At 38.3% G+C, this 24,238-nt stretch overlaps 1 protein-coding gene across 6 annotated transcripts in view; it reads right to left on the reverse strand.

The window, feature by feature from the left end:
* The window catches only part of LOC6030866 (calsyntenin-1), a 191,623-nt gene that overhangs the window by 59,433 nt on the left and 107,952 nt on the right, over window positions 1–24,238 (reverse strand). For all 6 annotated transcript variants that reach the window (XM_038263444.1, XM_038263447.1, XM_038263449.1 and 3 more), the window contains exon 3: window positions 14,539–14,678. In XM_038263444.1, the coding sequence (XP_038119372.1) occupies window positions 14,539–14,678 (140 nt within the window). The remainder of the gene's footprint in view (window positions 1–14,538; window positions 14,679–24,238) is intronic.

Below are 24,238 nucleotides of genomic sequence, written 5' to 3' on the forward strand. Positions count from 1 at the left end.
AAGAGTGTAAAAATGTTTAAAGTTGTAGTGCAGACAATAACAAAAATGTTGATGCATAAACAGAACTTATTTTCTTGTAACCCAACTTCTTATGTCTATGCATACAAATTTATTTTTTTCTCTACAACTTTGTATAACATTGCCACATTGAAATAAAAAATAACATTGCAAAGTTAGAAAAAAAACTGAAATTTGTAAAATGAAAAAAAAAAAAAAAATGTTCTGAAAGAAGAATGGACCCTTTAAGGTTTTTTTCGTTTCAAAAATCTCATAAAATTTCTCTTAAAATAACTTGTTTCCAAACTTTTTATTGTCGAGTCACGAAAAATGGCGGAAGATTTAAAACTATTCTGAGTACGTCATGAACGCTTGTTCACGATTTTGGGATTGAGTCTGAACTGTTCTATTAATAACATTTAACGATAGCAATTACAGGGTGTCAAACCTACAAACACTTTGCAAATAACAATTAGTTCAACCTTTCAAACGCAGTCATTTCCATCGAAAATTGCCTCCTGCCAGCATAAAACCGATTTTCATAAAGATTCGTTATGCCCCTTTTGCCTGATCTCCGTTAAGCCCCATACCTTCAAAAGTCAACAACACTTGGCGGAGTTCACCTTGCAGCCCAGCAAAGGGACCTGGAACTTTATGGAGCAACTGGAGCCACAATTTGATTTTGTCACGACAGGTGGCGCGTGTTCGGGGGAAAGCAATTAAAATAAATTGATATTCTATCCCAATGGCTCTGTGCGCGTTAACAAACAAAAATAACGAAAGAGATAGATTCTGTACCAGGGCTGCGTTTTCGATTCGTCGGCGCTCCTTTCCTACCACCAAAGAGAAAGAGAGTGAACGAGCGTCGCGACGCCTGTCGTCACCGGGAGGAGAACCGCCCGCTACGCTGAAGTGGGAGGTTGATATGTTTTAAAATGGGTTTCTTGTTTTTTTACGCATCGTATATTTTTGGAATGATGGTGTTGAGAACGAGATTGGGCGTATGTTTAATAGCCCTATAGAAAGGAAAGGAAGTCTAGTAACCTCCAAATCAATCAGAATTTAAAATATAGGTAGAAAAAAATCATATAAGATGGTTTATTGTTCTGAAATCATACAATATTTGATGAAAGAATATTAAGCTCAATTGTTCCTCGGTCTTGATCGAGAACTTGTTCGGATGACAGAAACCAAATCTTAAATTTCAATAATTATTTATCAGTAATGCTTCTGCAGTAAAATTTTATTTTAAATAATTACTATTATTATGTCTCCTTTTATTTAAAAAAATACAAAGTTAAGGAACAGGGATGGAACAATCGCAAAAAAATCAATTTCGCTTGCGAACTTTCTTCACCCGCGAAAGAGAGAGGAGGCAAATCACGCAAAAGAAAAAAGCTCCCGAAATTCTCCAAGGAAATCAATCTGTTGATGATTTTTTGTGAATTTCCTTGTCAGCACCACTTAAAATCATTTATTTCACTTTGTTTACACACATTGCCCATCTACAAAATGTGACAGGTCATTTTTCGACGTGTGACGTTACACTTGCAAGTGTAGTTGGGAAAAATATGTTCCACCGAATAATCAAGACGATTTTTTAGATTTATTTTACAGATTGTTCGTGTGCGAGAGAGGAGAGCCATGCTCCCTTCGGATTTTTTCTCTTGATGAACATTCAAAGATTTTATTTTGAGGATGATTATTCCATCGCTGTTAACTGAAGACTTCCATCATTGTCATGATTTTTCCTTCAAAGATATAAATTTTGCGTCGCTTTCAATATTTTGACAAAATTCCTTCAACAAGTTGTTTAGAATAGTGCCCTACACATGCTGATTCCTTTTGGTAACGATTATCCCATTCCTTGTTAAGTTCCTTGTTGATTGCCAACTAGGACGTCAATGACTGTGTCACAAAAGTATACAAAAATTCCTTCAGTGGCTTCAAAAAGGCAACAACCGGCACATGCTAATTCCTTTTGGTGCTGAAATTCGTAAAATTGAATTTAATACACAATTTTTTATAGTGATGATTAATTTTCTCTGAAAATGATCAACGGCTTCACCTTAAGGACCATAACTTCAAATTTGCTTTGGTTTTTTTTAATGGTTGATTTCACTTCCTTCTTACAAACTTCTTAGTATTTGTGTATTCCCACAGAAAGGTAACATCGAAATGCACCGGATTTGGCGGGTGACAAAATCATCCCATTTTTCTTCTTCTTCTTCTTGTTGCTTTCTTTGCCCTCGTCAGCTCCATTAATTCAACATCTATTTAAAGATCGGTCAAACATGGGCAATTAATTTCGAATGTGGCGTGCGAAGGGAAATGCACGTGGCGCGCGCCTGTCACGTTACGAGCGTGGCACCGTTCTATGTGTGTCTCCTGTGTGAGAGGTATGATATGACAGGTGACAGGTGATTAAAGTGGTAATGCAGGATTCTCCGTGAGGGTGTCCTGCGAGCTGGGAGTTAGAGTCAGTCAAGGGAATTGAAATTGAGATCGTAACAGTTTTCAAGATCATTCCTAGTTGTATATCGAAGAACATTATGAATTACTTTTTAAAATTGTAATAGACTATCGATACTCCGGTAAAACGGACCATGTTTTTTTCTCCTCTAGTTCAGTTAAATAAGAGGCAATTTCGAATTATTAGGAACATAAACCGTCAAGTTTGGGAATTTCTATAAAAAAATTATTAGAAAAAAACATAAATTAGAGTTAAATTTTGCATGAAAAATTGATTTTGAGGAAATGTTATATTATATTCTTATTTTTGGGAAATTCTCCGCCTACTCACACAGCAGGGGTCGGGGCAACCCTCTTCGATTTGCGTGAAACTTTGTCCTAAGGGGTAACTTTTGTCCCTGATCACGAATCCGAGGTTCATTATTTGATATCTTATGTTGGAGGGGCTGTACGACCCCTTTCATTTCTGAACACGCGGAAAAAGGGGTGTTTTTCAATAATTTGCAGCCTGAAACGGTGAGGAGATAGAAATTTGGTGTGAAAGGGATTTTTTGTGAAATTAGATTTAATGACGTACTCAAAATTCCGAAAAAAAACGTATTTTTCATCGAAAAAACACTAAAAAAGTTTTAAAAATTCACCCATTTTCCGTTACATTTTTTTGGAATATGTCATTTTAAGGGAAATTTAATGTACTTTTCGAAACTACATTGACCCAGAAGGGTAATTTTTCATTTAGAACAAATAATGTGTAATAATGTTTTACAAAATTGAAACCACCATATTTTGCGAAAGAGATATATCTGCATTCTGCTGGGTTTGTAAACTAAGGTTTTGATGGATTCCTATAATATTATTTGCAAGGATTCCTCCAACCAATCCTTTCAACTCGTCCTTTAAAATATGGCCACCAATATCTCATTGACGTGATTCATTCGTAATCGATTCACCGAAACGTGCCTAATTCAGCAGGACTGGCAAAAGCTCATTTGCTTTCGAAACATGTTTCACAAACACAAACACCACCCTCCTCACATTTGCAGCGCCGTCGTCGTCGTGCGGCAAAGTTTATCCAAAAATAGTGTAATTTATGCTACACGATAATAATAATGCCACACACATAAATGTTTGCGCTCCTTCCGGGCACCACAGCCAACCCGTCGACAGCTCTGGTGGAGGAAAAGTGCACACATGCAGTGCACATTTTGCTGGAAAATGCATTCCGCACCCAGACATGCCGAGGGCACCACCAGAATACTTCTTAGCCTGGGTGGGTGGGGGTGGAAAATACGCGAAATGCAAGCGAGATTTAGCTCAGCACGGATTAAGGAGAGGGGGTTAACTCCACTTAACAGGCTGACTCAAGTAGTTTCCTAAAAGACATGCTCTGAATAGTAAATGCTATCAGCATTTCGATTTCCAGTCCTAACATTGGATGAATGCTTTCCCCTACGGGCAAAAGCTCATCGCCCAATCAAAGTGCCGATCATCAATGCTGCAGAAACTGTGAGAAAAAAAAAACAAGAAAAAGCTGGGAGCCACATTGCTAATCGTATGCAGATAGAAGAGGAAACGTTCTTGCCATAAATCTGAGTCCACTCTACTAAAGCACTATGGTAAACATGGCTCGCATCTTCCCCACAAGTCTATTGAATCAGTTGAAAAAAGATGAATATTTCATGAACTAAAATTTGATTCAATCAGCAACTCTGTCGTGAAAACGCTCATTTTCCCCACACTCCCCCATACAACACTTTTTTGTGACGTCGACCATGTATTCATATAAATGTGGGTGTGAATGGCTGATTGCATTGCATCCCCTTCTCCCACCGGGATGTGTGTGAAAGAGACCGAGAATTAAACCGCCACCTAAGCCTTGTGTGTGTTGGTCGGTCGGTTGATGTCCGAACCAGAAGCGATTGTATAATTAATTAATTGTTGATTGCCCAAAGCATTCTGGGCGACAAGAACATTGTTCGTCGAACCCAGTGTGGATGCTGTGTGGGTTGGTTCTTATGGAAAAACTAACACAACAAAGCAGTGACCCTATCGATACATTTACTGACCATACTGCCCGTAATTGAAAATTCGGCTATTATGCCAAATCAAGTATTCCGAGAAAAACGCGTTTCAGTGTTCATCATCAAATCTCCGTCAAGGCAATTTCCCATAAAAGTGACATATTAGCCGTTTGGTTTTTCGCATCTGCAGCCAAACCTAAACATTTTTTTTAATGAAATTCAAATTTGGCCATTAGGAAGACCCAGGCCACTTAAGAATGGCACGAGAAAATTGCCATTTTCAACGATTTTCGCAAAAGATCCCCAAAATTCGATTACAATCCTGAGATTATTCAATAAAAACCGAAAAAAAAAACTCCGTGAATTGTTGTCACTCTTTATATGAATGAAATTCATTTCATTCATGAAAATTACTGCAAGTGCGACAACTGGCTAAAGGGATTTTAGTCAAAACGCGTTTGACACACGTACCTACATTCCCAACTACTGTAAACATTTTTTATCATAACTCAGGACTCCGACAACCAAATTCAACGAAACTTCGAGACAATGCACAGAATGATCAACCAAACAAAACGTGTTTGTAACTGTTTACATTCGTGTTCTTACTTTTGTTTTTTTTTCAAAATCAAACATTGAAACGCGTTTTTTTCGGAACGCCAAAAAGCGACGTGTAACAAGGTTCATACTCAATGTATTTCACAATCTTCAGAGGTTTTCGAATTTGTTCAGAACAAATTAAGAAAATTTTGCGATTATGCACTGTAACGCTGTTAAAAAAAAACTACTTTTTTCAAGACTGCAAACCAAGAAAAAAAAACGTTGCAAAATAGTAGTGTATGCAACATGTTGCAAAAAGTAGATTTTTTCATTTAATGTTCAATGAGGTTTACCGAGTCGGATAAATACGATGAGTGCTGAAAAAATCATGTATTGCCACGAGTTGCTTACAACTTGTTTTGCAATTCCGACGAGAAACTATTTACTTTTCCTGACATTCTTGAACGACGAAATAGCCTACTTTTTTGTACCAAAAATAACAGAATCGAATAGCAACACTTTTCAAAATAAATGCTGAAAACTTCTACTTTTCAGCACTAAAATGGGTGCTGAAAAGTTCAACTTGTTTTGAAAAATTACACCTTTCAAAAAAAAATGATACAAACGATTTCACTGAATGGGTGTTTTTCTGAAATTCAAAAAATGTTGTATGGAACTTGCTGCAAAACTTGATTTTTTCAGCACTCGTCGTATTTACGACTCGTGCTGAAAAAATTCCCTTTCTGCAACTTGTTGCATAACCTACTACTTTTCAGCACTGGTATTGAAAGGTGGGTTATTCTCTATCAACTCACACGAAATCGGGAAAAGTTGCCCCGACCACTCTTCGATTTTCGTGAAACGTTATCCTAAGGGGAAACTTTTGTCACTGATCACGAATTCTAGGTCCATGATCAACGACGACCAACATTTTCAAAACTTTTTTTCGAAAAAAAACGCGATAACTCGTGATTTTTGTATGTTTGTATATCATTTTTTTGTAATTGTCTGTTCTACTTTGTAGAACATTGTTACACTCTCAAAAATAACCCTGCAAAGTTAGAAAAAAACACGAAATTTTAAAATGAAAAATTTTGTTCTAAATGAAAAAATGACCCCTTTGGGTCAATGTAGATTTTAAAAGTACATTAAATTTCCCTTAAAATAACATGTTCCAAAAAAAAATTCCGTCGAGTAACGGAAAATGGCAGTGTTTTTCAAACTTTTTAAGTGTTTTTTTTTCGATAAAAAAAATACGTTTTTTTCGGAATTCTGAGTATGCCATCAAGTCGGGCGTACAATTTTTCATAAAAGTGTCTTTTACACCAAATTTCTATCTCATCACCGTTTCAGGCTGCAAATTATTAAAAACAGATCTTTTATTCACATGTTCAAAAATGGAAGCGGTCGTACCGCACCTCCGCACGAAATATCAAAAACGGACATCGGATTCGTGATCAAGGACAACAGTTACCCCTTAGGACCAAGTTACACGCAAATCGAAGAGGGGTCGTGGCAAGTTGGCAGGGAAAAGTAGGCCGTTCCGTTTCGCCAGAAGGACAAGAAAAGTTGACAGTTTTACAGCGGAATTGCAAAAATATTTTTTTGCAATTCCGTCGTGAAACTACTTACTTTTCCTGTCATTCTTGAACGATGATAAAACCTACTTTTCTGTACCAAAAATAACAGAATCGAATAGTAACACTTTTCAAAATAAATGCTGAAAAGTTTTACTTTTCAGCACTGAAATGGATGCTGAAAAGTTGAACTTTTCAGCACTTGGTTCGAAAAGTAATACTTTTCAACATTATTTTGTTTTAAACGATTAATTGACAAAATACATGAGCATTTGATTAATAATTCCACTCAAAGGGTGTTTTTAGGAATTGCAAAAAATGTTGTATGGAACTCGTTGCAAAAATTGTTTTTTTCAGCACTTGTCATATTTATCCAACTCGGTGAAATCTTCTTTTTGCAACTCGTTGCATAAACTTCTATTTTGCAATTCCGTCGTGAAACTACTTACTTTTCCTGTCATTCTTCAACGACAAAATAGCCTACTTTTTTGTACCAAAAATAACAGAATCGAATAGTAACACTTTTCAACATATTTTTTATTTAAACGATTTATTGACAAAATGCATGCAAATTTGACATAAAATTTCACTCACTGTGTGTTTTTTGGAATTGCAAAAAATGTTGTATGGAACTCGTTGTAAAACTTGATTTTTTCAGCACTCTTCGTATTTATCCAACTCGGTGAACCTAGTTGGATAAATTTACGACTCGTTCTGAAAAAATCCTCTTTTTGCAACTTGTTGCATAAACTACTATATTGAGGTTTCTTAAATTGCTCTCCTGATATTTGGTTATGCCTAAGAACAACCAAATAAATAATGAAATATGATAATAATCTCAACTGAATGTTTAAGCAATATCTCACCAAATAACCACCCCACCAACTAATCGCCAAGCCTAGCAAAAGTTGATTCATCTTCTACACGCAGCTTGTGGCGCCACCACTCTACGCCTCTCAAAAGTGGTTCATCATTCCAAAAATGGGAATAGCTAGGGGCCAGAAATGGCAAACACCTACACCTAAATTTATCACTCGACCACAAGTCACTTGGTGTTCCTCCCGGTGTCGGGTCTTTTTAATCCGTGTCCAAACACCGGTGACAAATTGACAGCGCTAGGCCGTATTGGCTGAATCGAGAGTAGAGTGATTTTTTCTCGTTCAAAATTTGAATCACGGGAGCTATGGCTGAATCATTGTTAAATCGTGCAGAAAGCGTTTTAAATGAATTGATCTGGAGGCATTTACTGTTCTGCTGTAGCTTCAACGAGGCTGAAGTAATTATCATTGTTTGGCGATTATTTCAATAAGTCAAGTGTGATGAGAAAATTAAATTTGAAGTAGATTAACTGTCTATTCTCAAGTGGATATATAATCTGTCCAGATTTTTGTTGCACAGATTCATTAAACAAAAATTCATTAAAATTTAAAAAAAAACAAAACGTTATGGTAAAAAAAGTTCAATCCCGAAAGCTTGTAAGGACAAGGGTGAAGATGAACTTATACTGATTGATATCTCTTCACTTTTGAATTTATTTAGTAACACCTTTTTAAACCTTGTGAGATAAATGTGCCCACAGAAATAAAGCAGAGTTATCGATAAAATATTCGTAACAATTTCCCTCCCACTGTATGAAGACAAAAAAACTGAACTCATCACATCTAACCGAGGTGCTATCAAAGATCTAAGAGTTGTTTAGTTTGTTCTATCGATTCATTTCTAATCGAAAAACAATTGATTCTACATTTAAATATCGTTAAATTTCCATTTTATAAGGTTAGCTGGCATCAGCATCGAGGCTCTTCTCAATCTGTCTGATAATAATAGAATGAAAAGTATACTTTTCGATCTCAATATCTCTTCACCCTAGAACAAACACAATCGTTCATTGATGGCCACAAGTACAACTTTCACTAAATCTCGTCCGTAATTCAACACATCTTTGCCGCCGACCAGCAATGTCTCAGGGAAAAGGGCAAGCCAGCAGTGACGTGCGACGTACGGCAGAATGGAATGCAAATCAGGTCCTTCTGGTGAAAACATCCACAATGCTCAAATTTGCATTAAATCCCTCACTCAGGCTCAGCCCAGTGCGCTTGGAGCCGGGCTTGGTGGTTGGCACTAATTACCTTCTCAAGTGGTATGCAACACAGCAGCAGCCCCAGCGAAGGCTCATGGTTGATTCCTTTGTGGGTTGGATGGCAATGAGAGAGGGTGTTGAGCAGATGACGATGATGATGATTATGTCACAAGTATCTCAGCTCAGTGAAAAGATCCTTGTGCAGCAGTGGTTGAGTCAAATCTCTAGCACTTGGCGTTGTGCAAATGTGAGCCAACTGACAGTTTGCCCCATTATGCGTTACCTTGAAATGAAATGGTTTTCAAATATCAAGTTCATGATACGAAAGCGAGTTTGTCATTAGTTTATCGTCAGTGTGTTGTTGTAATTATGGACAAGTACACTACATTGCAGCTTGGAAGGCACGTTGAAGGATGTAAATGATTTAGCTAGTCCTCTTCGTAGCATCGTAGCTCGGAGGGCATCGTTGTTTGTTGAATCTTTAATAGCCCGAAAGGTATTTTTTATTTCGTTCTTTTTTATTATGAAGCTTGTTTTTTCTTTACAGGGTTAATTTTTTCAAAGTTGTTTTATGACGATGCAAATATTTTTCAAAGTTCCCCCTCCCTCAATATTAATATTGAAATAACAAGCTATAGTTTCAGCATTTGCATGAAATGAAAAAAGTGTTTTAAAATGCATTTTACACTAGTTCAGTTGTTTTGCCATCAATCATTTTCAAAAAATAAAACATTTGACGAAAACAAAAAAATAGCGAAAAAAAAACTTAACCGTCGAAAATTTTCGAAAATTCGATTTTTTTTTAAATCAGCTCAAACATGTTAAAAGTGATTCTAAACGCATTTTTTTGCCCCTCGATTTTTCGGGCCAACTTTAAAGGGGGGGAAACAAAAACTTTATATAAAATTTGTACCAGCTTATAATGATTAGATAATCATAACATAACAGAATACGTGCTGAAATTCTAGCATTTCAGCATTCGTAATAGTAATACTTGTCATCTCTGTGTGCAACTTGTTGCATGAACTTTGACTGTTTAAGCTTTCAGAGAATCTAACAAGTCATTCAAAAAAATCTGACCTGCTTTGTTCAGCACGGCTAAAACAAGACGATCCCACTTCCCGCGAGTCCAGTTGATAATACCGACTAATTTCCAGTTCAGTCGTGAACGTGAAAAGTCACTCCCCGGCAGCAGCAGGAGCACCAGCAAACAACATTCGCACGTGGAGGTGAGGGTTTCCCGATGGAGCCAACTCCAAAGTCGCGTACTCGAATAATAATGTAGCAATACGTGACACTGAGCTGGCTTATTTAATGGTGGTTTAATTTTCTCCTTCGCTTTAAACATTGCCCTTTTGCTGCTGCTGCTAGGATTCACACCCGTGGTGTGGGAGGATTTAAATTCACTCGTATCACATTTGTTGCACGAATCTTGGGTTAAAATAGCATCCTTCTGTTATATTTCATCAGCGCGTGTAGAATTTCTCATATAAAAGGCCTTAGAAAATGTATATCATATCGAAAGGATCCACCCTAATGCATCGTAAACCTTCGACTGGCGCGCGGGAAAACGAGCAGATCTGGCGGTGGTGACGAAAATGGCAAGAGTTTGCGGATTAAAACTTTGTTGCTCGATGAAATGTGTCACCGGAATGTTAATACCCGCGAATGTGATAAACTGGTAACAAAATGACATTATCTTCACGGGCGCGTTCTTGTTCTCTGGAGTGGAAAATGATACCGAAAATGTATCCTTTACCACATTGTCACCACACGGAGGCAAATGGATCTGGAGATCTGAGCCCCGTCAAAAGCAACCAGCTGGAAGAAGTCGGATGTGGCGCAATTCTCGGAATGTCATCCAAGGTGAAGAAGGTTTTGCCTTATGTTTACAGTAAACTGACATGTGCTAGATGATCTCAAAGTTTAATACTGAGTTTAAATGCACTCGGTTAAAAGAATTTTCTCTTAAAACGAAAGCATAAATATCAATTTTAAACCTCCTATCAAGTCCATTTGGTAGCCTTATCGTTCAGGCAAACTTCCTCTTCACAAACAACCTCGTAGTCAATTCCTGTCATGTTTGCCATAAAATTAGATTTTAACCACCCACCCACCGTGGATGATAGGCCCCTAGTTTCCCTCTTATAGGCTTATCTGGTGGACCCGATCAAAGAACAAGGACAACCCCGGACTCGGTGTGAAATGTCCTGTGATAAAACAAAATTATAAAAAGGCTTAAAAAGTTAAATTGTTTCATTCTCAGCCTGAGGCAATTTGCTTTTCCGGTTGCTTCACCGCATGGGAGGGGCGAGGTGGAAAGCTATAAAGTGTGGACTCTCCTATGCAGGATGAGGGTTAAGATAACCCGGCATAGAATTGACTTCCCCGAAAACGATGCAAAGTTTCTAGAGAGCGGTTCATGTGGCAACCCTAAACCTATCGATTGCCAACGGGAGGGTGGCGACCTTTATTCATGGCTTCTAATCGATAGTCTGCTCGATTAATCCTAGCCAAGAACTAGTGTATCGTCTAACTTGCTTTTTTTTGCCAACCTCATCCGAAATAGCTTCAGGGTGAGTTTATACCAGGTAAAACCATGTCCTGTAACGGCGTTGATTGACATGCCGAAGGATGTTGAACGAGCTCGTTGTGCTGCGGCTTAAGGGTAATCAGAATGTGCTAGGCTGAGCTGAAGTTCGACAAGAAAAAAGCTCGAGCAAAAAGTGTTTTTAGTGTTTTAGAAGTACCATGACACATAGAATGACAGCAAACATTGGCAGATATTGGAATCTTTAAAAGCAACACACATTAGCCTGTATCGTTATGGAGGAAAAGCAATGGTGGCTCATCAACACTTTGACGTTCAATTAGGGCAGTGCATTTACGGAGTGCTCAATTTATGACTTTTAAAATAAAATCAGTATTTTCTTTACTTCAAATTAAATAAACAAATATAATAAAAGTATTTGATAAGATTCTCTCCCATAACAAGATATAACGAAAAAAATATTTTTGCAATGAATCACCGAATTTGAGTGGTAGAAATGACAGTTCTCCCATAAGGAATACATTGTAGAAAAAAGCAAAAACTGCTCGAATGGAAATGCTTCATTCCGTCGTGATACTGCTTACTTTTCCTGTCATTCTCGAACGACGAAACAGCCTACATTTCTGTGCCAAAAATAAATGTACGACTCGAAAACTTCTTTTTGTAACATGTTGCATAATAGTAGTTAATTTTTTTGTTTTTGCAACAAATTGCAAAAACATTTTTTTTTTCGAGTTGTACATTTATCCAATGAGGTTTACCGAGTTGGATAAATACGACGAGTGCTGAAAAAAAAATCAAGTTTTGCGCTAAAATTACTTGAAAACCAAAAATGTTAAAGTTGAAAAAATCCTATGTCGGGACAACCAAATGCATTAATTAACGAAACAAATCTGATATTCCAATGGCGCGGGAATACCATAAAAATAAAACCAAGGCAATACCAAGTTTTGATATTCAAGCAATGTTCAAAAATTTAGAAGACCACAACTTGGTATTGAAATGGTTTTATTTTGTGGTGTTATTTTACACTTATAATAACATCTTTTGCTCCGGTTGAACGGCCATGATTAACGACGACCAACTTTTTCAAAACTTTTTTTTCGTAAAATCATGATAGCTCATGATGTTTATAAGCAAGATAACCCTGCAATGCTAGATAAACACGACAATTTTAAAATGAATAATTTTGTTGAAAATGAAATATTGACCATTCTGTCCATTCGAAAAGTACATTAAATAGTTTATTTATGGAATTGAACTCATCGTTTGTCACTGATTAGACTTTTAATATTTTGTCTCAATATTTATAAGTTTAAAAATTCCCAGGAGTCTCGACCAAATTTCCCGAGAATCGAGAGGCTCAAAAATGGCCAATTTTCCGGGAATTCCTGCTTTTTACCCTCTACATGCAGAAAATTCACTAAATTTACTAAAAAGATAATTTTCAATCACTCCTAAAAGTTTCACAAAGATATTTCATGACTGAACTGAGTAAGAGACAAATTAAGTTCACATTTTTGCCATGCGCAAAGCGAACTGTCAAACTTTGTGAACGTTTTTCTCTTTAAAAAGGAGTTGATTTACGGGTGCCACGATATCTCGAGATGGGATGGACCAAATAATCTGAAATTTGAAGTGAAGACTCCCAAGACATATCCCGTGTGCATGACGAAGCCCAATTTTGAAATCTTGTTCTTTTTAAAAAAATACAAAAATATAAGGGTTTTTTAAATAAAATTTCTGAAAATCAGCCTTCAACATGCACACAGGACCGGTTTAACGAGTCTTCATCAAACCCGTTTTTGAAACTGCTAACTTAAAATAGCTTTATCTCGGCAATAGTAAAAGTAAATCTCTCCCTGTTCCAGAGGGAACACCTGTGAAGAGTGTCGGGGCCGGCATTTACAAAGCGGATTCAGTGACAGTTTATTAATAAACTTAACGTAGACATGTTAAGTTTAATGTTAACATTCCTTAGGTTGTCTTCCTAAGGTGTCGTGTTAAGGTCCAGTTTGTGACGATACACTACCTTCCCTTTATTAAGCAATCGAATCCATAAGGAAAAGATCGCCAGTTGTGTTGGTCTGAGCCGGGATTTGAATCGCGATCTACGGTTTACGAAGCGGAAGCGTTACCACTGGGCTACGTGGCTCGGTCGGTCGGCAATGGTACATCCAAATGTCCAAATATTTATTTTGTTAATAGATGAAAATGCACATTTAAATGTCCTGCAAAAAGATTATAAAAAAGTTTAAATGTGCGCTCACACCAATCTCGGACTTTTTTGACGATTTACATGACATTGTAATAAACCCCTTAAAATGAGCTGTAGGTGTCGTTGCACAATTTGAAATGGAGACCAAGCTTCTGATTTTTTTTCTTTTGGGTTGTTCAAAAACCCTTGTCAGATTTTAACGACTTACTTATGCTTCCAATCATTACGGAATATGGGACTTTTTCTCAAAACCTCGTTCCACAAGCTGAACATTGTTCCTTGAGCTATTTTAGGGCTCTGTACCAAATATGAACACAATTGGTCAACATTTACCCATTGATACGCAAAGGTAAAGTTTGTATGGGGAAAATCGAAAAAAATATGGAAAACCCAACTTTCTTACGGTTTAGTCTACAGGGTGCGCTACTTACATCCAAACATTCCCAAAAGTGAGATTCTCATTGAAAATTTAATGCTCTACAACTTTGTAGCACTTGCCAAAGTTTTAAAACTTTATCCTGAAAAGTTATTAGCGATTTAAAAAGTAATTTTTGCATGAAAAACATTTTTTCACCAGCTTTAGGCTCGGGTTTGCACAGATACACACAAAAAAATATTTCCGAATGTTACATCATTTATGATGTAACACTTTTGCACGTCATTAAACATTTAAATTTAAATGCAATTTGATGTAAATTTGCCACAAATTATACTTAAAAACATGATTTTACGTGTGATTCAACCGTTTACGTCGAATCTCAAGTTAACATCAACTGAGTTTACATGTGATTCATTTTTTCCGTGTCGAGTAAATTCACATATTTTTTTTCTGTGTACTTAAAATAACCCAAAACCCCTTTTCCGCTTGTGGAGCAGGGGGTCATTTCTTTCCGGGCACCCTAGTCCACATGAATTTGGATTTTTTACATTTTGTATAAATCCGAAAACCTTCCTACATTATTAGCACTCATCAGGTGCCGTTATGGCACAACTTATTTGTGTGGTAAACGCAAAACGTTTGAACCCCGCGGCAGCAGACGTAACGAACGCGGTCACCGAGGATAACGACGACGACAACTCACCTGGAACGGTATCTCCTTATTCTTTTTGATTATGTGAAAGCCACATATTTTCGTTTCGTCGACTTTGATTAACGGCGTAATTTCGACGAATGTTTCATTCTCTTTGATTAAGCCGTGATACGATGTCTCCAGGACACGTTCTGAAAGAAAAAGAGAAAGCAAAGAGGCTGTGAGAAAAAATGACGGAAAAGCTGGGCAAAATATTGTATACATGAGCTTCATTACTGGTGCACGTCAGAGCCAGGATTTCCTGCTGATCTGATGAATTATTGGAGGGAGGAATAAAGATTTAACATGAGCATGACTGTAGAATCAGCACACGTAACGTTATCGTGAATAGCACCTGTTTGAAACTGTTGAATATCTCTCCAAAGGATTATTAAATAAAACTTTTTGCATTACAACCACGGATAAAAACTATCAGATTGCCCTGTGGTCGTTACTTATCTGGTGTGCTTTCAACATTTTTAATCCAGCCAGATTTTTGCAGCTCGACATATCACCTTGATCACCATACCACGGAAACCACAAATGGATAACCATTCACTACAGTTCCCCACCCCCCTTTTGGTGACTTTTAGACTAACGTGCCAACAGAAGTGAGCAGAAGCTAAACCCTCTTTTCAAAATGACCACACAAAGCTCAGCAGAGTTCTCACGGAACACACGTAAATCTGTAGGAATTTGCGCACACATTGAAAAAAAAACATCCACCCATAGGATGCAGCTCGGGGCTAAAGAGTTTCCCACTCCCGATTTAATCCATACAATGGCCATTGGCACTTTTGAATGACCGAAACTGACTGTTGGGAAGCAAAAGTTTTCCGGTAAAACTCCATTACAATCTACGTCGCTGTCGGGATAGTGAAAAGTTAAGCAGCGGAGAACGTGCTCGCCAATGGTCCGTGGAGGATAGATTTTTTTTGTGGGAGTTGTTGAATTAGAGTTGTTGAATGAAATGGAGGCAACAATGAATTGCGAGGGTGGTTTGAAGGTACCGCTGACTAAACTGATGTTTTAAAAAGTTGTTGAACTTTTTTTCAGCTTCAGAAGCATTGGTTTAAACCAATTAAGTTTTTTTTTCTTCAAATCAATTAATTTCAAGTGAAAAAAAGAAGTCCAAAAATTCAAATTGATGCTTTTATTTTACGTCTATTTTATGGTTTAAAGTTAATATAGGTCAAAATCTATTCTGCTTTTCATTCCTCAACTTAAAAGGCATCCTTTTGAAATTTATCAAAAATGGGGTTAAAACAACATTTCAGGATGATGAAAAATTTTAGAAAAAGCAGGGCTGTGGAGTCGGAGTCGGAGTCGGAGCCGGAGTCGGTGGAGTCGGGTCTTTTTGGGGACCTGGAGTCGGAGTCGGAGTTGGAGTCATCAAAACTCGAACAGCTGGAGTCGGAGTCGGAGCCGGAGTCGGCTAAATTTTATGAGCTGGAGTCGGAGTCGGAGTCGGAGCCGGAAATTTCTGATAACCCGGAGTCGGAGTCGGAGTTATCTAAAATTCAACAATATTTTTTACCTGTTCAGTATTTGTTATATAATGCAGGTTTCACAGAACTTCTTATATTTTTAAGTTTTTTATTCAGGAGTTTTATTAGATGCCATTATGTTTTTTGAGCATTTTTATTGTGATTGGAATGCTCTTATTGTGTTATTTCACTTTGATCACTATATGAAACCCTGTTAATCCTCTCTAACCCAAATTTGTAGTCTCATAAAAAAATAAATTAATTAAAAAATAATAGACAATATTAGTTTTGTACCCAGAAATATTCAATTGAGTCTTGATTGCATCCTTTTGCCTGAACCCTTTCAATTCAAATTTGACCAAAGGTGAAGATTCAAGAAGTATCGCGCGCCTCCTTATACATAGAAAATTTTAAAATTAAAATAAATAAAAAATCTCTGGGTTCAATATTTTCTAGGTCACGGATATTTGAAAAGAAGCCCTTATGCTTCCTTTCCACAAATATTTTTTTAGGTAAATTGATTTGCGATAATATTCTTCTTCAGCTATGGCGTGATGTCCATGTACGTCTTAAATAAAAATCAATGGAGCTTTAAAAATAGTTTCGTTTAAAACTGTTATTTAAAAACCAAGGTGACTTTGATTGTCACTGTGCTTCTTATAAATGTCAGCCTAAAAGTGAGCAAATTAAATATATATGATATTTAAAACGATCATTACGGCTAGGTTACTTTTAATAATTCATTACAAAAAAATGACATATAAATATTTAATTTTTTTAGCTTTTAATAAAATAAGTGTAAAATTGTGGTTATGTTAATGAGTCCAAATTTACTTTCAAAATTGTTCATCTAAAAATGCCTTCAAAACTGGAAATATTTTTGATACTGTCCAGACTCGATTATAATAAGCCTCGATTATCCTAAGTTCGATTTGTATGGGCTTCGGATAATCGAATCACGTTCCATCACGCATAATCGAATCCATTCGAGTTCAGCGACCCCATTTTAGTAAAATTTGAATAGTAAATTGCCTATTAAATATCAAAATGCATTTTTTCAATATGTTATCACCGCCATTTTGGACGCCATCTTGAATTTAAAAATTCTAAATCACTTTAGCGTAGTTAAGTGTTCATACTTGAACCTGACAATTAAAATTAAGGCCTTATAAGAATATTTTTTGAAATTTTTCCGAGGCCTTCGGATAATCGAGTCTGAACTGTATCTGGTTTAATAACGTATACAACTTGTAACCTACAATTTTTCGAACTTATTTTTTTGGAGAAAAACTTGATACTTAGAGAGTATTCAAATAATTCTATTTATCATTTTTTTCAAAATAATAATTAACGATTTTTTTAAATATTAAAAAATATGTGGAGTCGAAGTCGGAGAGGGAGCCAACAATTTGTTGAAAGCTGGAGTCGGAGTCGGAGTCGGAGTCGGCTAAAGTTAGTAGGCCGGAGTTGGAGTCGGAGTCGGAGTCGGTTGGAGCTGAAAGCCGGAGCTGGAGTCGGAGTCGGAGTCGGCTAAACTAAGAAAGCTGGAGTCGGAGTCGGAGTCGGAGTCGCTTGAGATATGACTCGACTCCGCAGCCCTGGAAAAAGAATGACGAACGGCCTACTTTTCATCGCCACTTGCATCCTTGGTTACACTCTTGCTAACAGTTTTAGGAAAACCAGGCACAATGTATGTATTCTAGAGAATGTAAGTTTTTTTTGTAGTACAAGTTATTAGTTTAAATCAAATGTTTAAAGTGAAGTTGTTATACCTGAAAAAAATTGTCATCGGTATCATTTGAAGAATTAAACGAATAAAAAAAAGGACTCCCTTTTTTCAAACAATAATTCTTACTGCAGTTTTTTTTTCAATTTAACCCATCGTCAGAAAAATCCAACCAGAATCCTTTCAGTGCACACACACTTTGATTTTTTTTGTATTCTCGTCAGTTTTTCCCCTCTACCGATTCCACCGGATATTACCGGAACCACAACCGACTACCATTCAATCAAATATTCATGAGCGTGATGATTGGAGTGCCAGTCGTCTAACTCATACAAAAAAAACGCATCGCTAGTAGTGCAAATCTGAGTCCTTACTGTAAGCAAACAAAACGGACCTTTTTATCGTACCGTCAAACTTAAAACATCCTCAGAACAACACTAAATCATAATGATCCCGGGATTTATATGGCCCGGTGTGCTGTAATTGCAGATTTGCTTTGATGCGAATGATTTACGTCTTTTCCAAACAAATAAATCAAATGGAGAAAACCGAAAACGTAAAATCCACAAAATAAAATTTCATTTATCGATTGTGCGGTGGTATCAATGATTTCGGATGGGCCAAAAAAGGGTTTGCATCCCCCAACCCTAAAATTTGGGGGAAGAATCAGGGGAAGAAACAGATAAAACAGTCAATCAAAGTTCCGAGAGTTGACACGATTTGGAGCCCGCGCACACACACACACACACACACACACAAAGTGGGTTTTCTGTGTTGGCGAGGGGGATGGGGCAAGATTGGCCCAAGTGGGAGAAAGGACAAACGCGTTTTACGATTGAAATCAATTTGATGTATTTGCTTTCCCGTTCATGCTCCTGGGAGGAGCTGGGGCAAAGCGGCACCTTTGCCAAGCTGAGTGGGAAAATTGAGGAGGATGGTGATGCTGATTCGTTTTTTTTTTGCCCACTTTCTAGCGGATCATCCATCTTTCCTCGGCTGACAAGTCAGCAAGGATCGCTCGTCCGGGACGGAGTTTTGTTGGGCTGGCCGAGGTGGGTAGGGCCCACGGACGACAAAGGGAACCGGTTCGGTTGACATAAGCCGTTCGAAAGGTCAATTGAATTCGCTCGTAATCGCATGAGAGTTTTGTCACGATGATCGAGAACCGTACTCGGAATGCTCTCACTGCGCCAAAGTGTCATCACCAAACGGTAGTAAGGGAAGGATTCAAAACTTTGATGTATTTGTCACTTTGATTTTTTGTGCAAGTATTTGAAGTGATAAACTGCGTTTGTCATACAAAAGAGGGCTACGTTGTGATTGATGGAGCATGACACAAAAGTTCTGTGACAGAATCTGTAATTTTCAATATAATTTGTTATTTTAAAGGTGACAAATGTTTTACCACACCAAAGCCTACAAATTTTCAGCAATGTTTTTCTCATAAACTCGTAGTCAATTTGATGAAATTTAGGTCCAGAATCAACCTGTCTTTGAAAAGGTTTTCAAAAAATCAATTTTATATGCACACAATTTAGCTCGAAACAGCACTTGTTCAAAATTCGGACGGTAGATTAGATGTAGATTAAAAAGATATACAGTTATCCCACATATTCGGAACGGTTTCCAGATTGGCCAATGTTCAAAAAATCATAGCAAATCGATAATTTGAACTTAATGATTCGTTTTTACCTTAATTTGAAAGCTTTTCTTGCGATCTTTCGAATGCTGTATCGAACATCTGCAAATTTTAACTATAATGTGAAGTTTTTGAAGAATTACTTTGACCCTTGAAATCCACAAATTCGGAACACTTTTTTCTTACGAATGTAAACAAACTTTGGATCTCTCCAGAAGTACATATTTATTACAATTCAATTCAATTCAATTCGGTTTTATTGGTGAATAATCAAGATACAATGAGTTATTTTGAAGTGCATAACAGAGTTTTGGAGTTCCTCACAGCTGTGTGTTGCATCATAATCCATTTAGGAACAATTATTTCTTTAACTAAGGCACTAGCAGGAGTAAGAAAAAACTATTAAAAAAAAACTTACAGAAATTGCAAAGGAAATGGGATAGAGGAAGAGAAGGCTTATATCTAGATCACAGGTAATTTATCCTTTGTAGATGTGTTTGATCATCAGTTCCCCAAGGGCCAGGAATTGTTCTGCCTTATTCCGGCAGCTCCGAAACCGCGTCATCATCTCCCCCGCGAGAGCAAAGAACTCCGGCAGGGTGAAGAGATCTTCCATGGTGACTTTTTGCTGGGCCGTACTGCCGCTACCGGCAGCGACCACGCTGGCGAACGAACGCCCCCAACCAGGAGGGAACGCTGAGTTTTCCGCTAGAACCGTACGCTGTCCAGCTACAGGAACGGCTGCGCTCGTACTTCGCTGAGGAGGGTGGGACGCTTTCTTCTTCCTCTTTTCCTGCTCCTCGAGGTAGGCCTTGCGCGCGACGCATCCGCGGTAATTGCCGGTATGGTTGCCGTCACAGTTCGCGCACTTTACGCGCGACTTGGTTTGTTCTGCCTTGTCCCCCAAGTCCGCCTTTCGTGGCAGTGCGCACGCCTCCGAGAGGTGTGACTCACCGCACTTCACGCAGCGGGGCCGGAGGTTGCAGTTCCGCGAGCCGTGGCCGAATTTCTGGCAACGGTGGCATTGCGCTACGTCCGTCGGGTTCTTAGTCCGCCGCAGGTCTTGGATCTTGACGGTGCCGCGGTCGAAGTACAACAGGTACAGTGTGTGTGTACCTGTTACCGTTGTCTTGCGCGAGAGCACTTTAATCTCCCGCGGTTTTATTCCGGCGTCCGAAAGGTGACCCTTCAGGTCGGAGATCGGACGGATAACCCTGCAAGACGACCTTAACAGGGGGCTTCTCGGGGTTGAATGTGTAGAAGTTGAAGTTGCTACGCTTCAATTCTTCAAACACCAGGTCGAAATTCTTTTTGGTCAGTGTGATCACTTGCACTGCCGACTTACCGATTTTCAGACAATATCTGAGGCCTTCCAGCAACTCGTCAACATCGTCCGCTAACGTGTCCAAAACAAAAATTGGAGGTGGTCTACGTTCCAATGGAGAGTTGTTCTTTTTTGACGTCGGCACTTTTTTCCGTGCACGACCATCATCGTCGTCGTCGTCGTCGGTAGTGCTGCTACCGTCAGAGTTGTTATTTTCTTCGTCGTCGCTCAGCATCTGGAACTCGTTCCTGATGGGGATGTTGGCGGATGTTGATGTGCCACTGGTCGTGGCACCGGAAGTACCGGAACGGGTTCGCACTGGTGATCTTGGGACATATCCGGGATGTAGTAACATTTTGTCGATGCCTTCTGCGTTCACGCTCCCCTGCGCGATGGCGGTCGACACGGCGTTGGTTTGTTTACCTTTTTGCACACGGCCGGTAGACGAACTTCGCGGGTTTTTCGAGGCCGCACTCGAACTGCCACGGCCACGGCCGGCCTTTGGCATGCTGGAGAAGCAAACTCGCGGGAACCACAATTAATTACGGCGAAAAAAATCGAAAAAACGATGGAGCACTGAGCACTTCACTGCTGCTTGCTCTCGTGCGTACACGGAGGGAGACATATTTATTACCAAATAATGACTTCAAACACTGAAACTAATGAAACTCAAGCTTAGTGATGTTTTATACATGGTTTGATAACTTTTTTTGTGAAAATATCAGTTAAATTCAGGTGTTCCACAATTGTGGGAAGCACAATAACATCCCACAATTATGAAACAGGCCATTTGGAGGCAGTGTTTTGCTGCTCTGGACAAAATAGTCTTGGAATGAAGTTTTTTGTTAAAAAAGTTTTAGTTTTACTAATGAAATAGCAAGATAATGTCCAAATGAAGGTTCTAAAAATAGTAAGGTCGACAGAAAAGCTACTTTTGGCATGCCAAATTGACCAATTATCATAAAAAGTTTTCTGAATTTGTGGGTGTTCCGAATATGTGGGATGACTGTAAGCCGTTGATAATAACAAAAGTGAGATTTAGTTTTTATGGACAAAATTTTAAATCGGTCAATTCGTAAAACTATGTAATTAATCTATTGATCTTTGATCTTTAAATTAAAATCGAGGTTTATCTGACTTTTGACGCCATAATAACCAACTCACCCACTGTGCTGGGCCGAGGTGTGGACAGACACGGACACTTCACCAGAGGAAGTGCTAACCGGATCAATACAATGACTTTTGGGTAGAACTCAGCACTCTACAAGGCTACAATGCTGTACAACGCTCTTCCCGAGGACATCAAAGGACTTCCAACTTCTCAATTCAAAAAAGAACTAAAAAACTCTCTCTATTAATTGTTAGTTTTTATTTGCACTAATTTAATGCTTGTTAACAAAATGTAAAACAAAACAAACTAGTCAGTCACTACGAGCCGTTGGCTCATTGGCAAATAAACGATTAATAATAATAATTAAAAAAATATCTTTTAAGGCAACATCCAAATATTTATTCAGGTTGTCAGGTGCCTCATAGTTTTCTCTTAGTATTGATTTTTTTTAATTCGGTGAGAATAAATCTCCATGCTTGAACTCTGAAATCTAAGAATTAACATTATTTAAGGAACAAACGCAATTATTATTTTTATCAGAAAAAAGTGCAGCATGTTGCATTTCCACTTGCCAGCAATAAAATTGCAGCCAAAAATTATATAACGAAGCGGGGAATTCCATTTATTTGCACAGGAGCACACAATGAAATAAATCGTTTTCCGAAGAGAACTTTTCGTTTGAAAATTAATCCCTTCCTACGTCCGCAGCAATGTTTCAGACCCGTGTGGGTAATTTTACGTGCACCCAATTGCTCCCAACCAACCTTGATGATGCCACTGCTCCTAACGACCTACCGATCTGACCCCAAAACCTCATTCCCCTCGACCCTGTCACCTTTCAGTCCCGAGGTTTCTCGGTTCCAGCAAAAAAAAAATGAATATCGTAACGAGTGGGATTATGACGTAGAACCGGATTTATTGCATCCTATTTGCCATTTTCTCCAACATCTCTATCAGCAAATGAAAGCATTAATCAAGCTTCTTATGCCGTCTATCTCGCTTCGCTCCGTTGTGTGTCGATAAACAGTGAATCACAACGAGAGACTACGCTCTATCTACAGTACAGACTGCATAGTTGCTTCTGGCAGAAGAGCTAAAAGGATAACGACGCCCCGACGAACCGCAGAGACTTGCGTTGGCCAGACCAGGGTGCCCTAATACCATCAATCGTAAGCGCAAACAAACGTATTGAACATTGATGAGGATCAAAACGAGCACAAGAGATCTGCTCGGCAAAGCCTTAATAGTCTTCAGAAGTTGAAACGACCGTCTTCCAGCGAGGCTACTCTTCTCTGCTTTTAGTAGATGGCCTCGAGGAAAGCCTCTGGAAGGAGATTTCTTAATAATATCATTAATCCTTCGTCGGTTTTCATTCACCAGTCGACACGGAGAATTGCAGCAGCTGTGGGAAATATCCATCCTTCCTTCCGTTTTGGTTCAGGTCCAAAACACAAATGGGATGCTTTCGCAAGCACCGGCCAAATAATTCACTGTGCGGCCAACAACACTCTGAAATATGAAACAAGGTAACACTTCCCAATGTGGTAGGGTTGTGTGTTTGATTTAACGGTTACTCCCACATAAGCTGGCGTACTAAATCCGTACCGCCAAAACTACCGTTAGATTGCTTGCGTTTCTTGGAATTTAAAAGCAAACAAACAGGGGCACAGTTTGAACCTGATTAAAATAGAAATATAATCCAAATCAATTTCAATTTCGGTGAAATTGTAGTTGATGCGATAACTGTTTTTACTCATAAATATTGCACATAAGTTTATCAGCCAATTATTCACGCTGTATGATTGAACGATTGACCGATTGTGACTTAATATCAATTAAAAACGGTTCATAGAATCTGTACGTAAAAAGCTGTAAGTGCTGATAAGTCCAGTTCAGGTTCTCGAAAGTAACATGCAGTTCCATTAGTTTCAAATTGAAGGGTGTTGTTTTGAGACCTGAAAGGGTAAAAAAAATGTTTTGGTTTTATTTTCACATATATCCGGATCTTACTTGTATGTAAACTTTATCCGGATCCATCATACGACCCATTGGTGGTTAATCGAAAGACCTTTCTAACCAGTCCAAAATATTGAAGATCTGGCAACTCTGACTCAAGTTATGACCACTTAAGTGACATTTACGTGTTATTTTGAGGCCAGACCTCACTTAACTGTATGCAAACTTTGTCTGGATCCATCAACCGACCCATCGTTGGTTAGATAATCAAAAAACCTTTCCAATGTTTCTAAAAGTTTGGAGATCTGGCAACCCTGGCTGAAGTAATGACCATAATATGCCTGTACTATTTTATTCCGATCTAAAAAAATTAAATTTGTGTTCCAAACCCATCATATCAGCCATCTTTGGTAAAAAAAATGAGAAAGGCATCAACCACATAGGCAGTGATGTCAACCATCGCGGCGCT

This window comes from Culex quinquefasciatus, chromosome 3 (assembly GCF_015732765.1).
Source record: "Culex quinquefasciatus strain JHB chromosome 3, VPISU_Cqui_1.0_pri_paternal, whole genome shotgun sequence".
NCBI classification, from domain to species: Eukaryota; Metazoa; Arthropoda; class Insecta; order Diptera; family Culicidae; genus Culex; species Culex quinquefasciatus.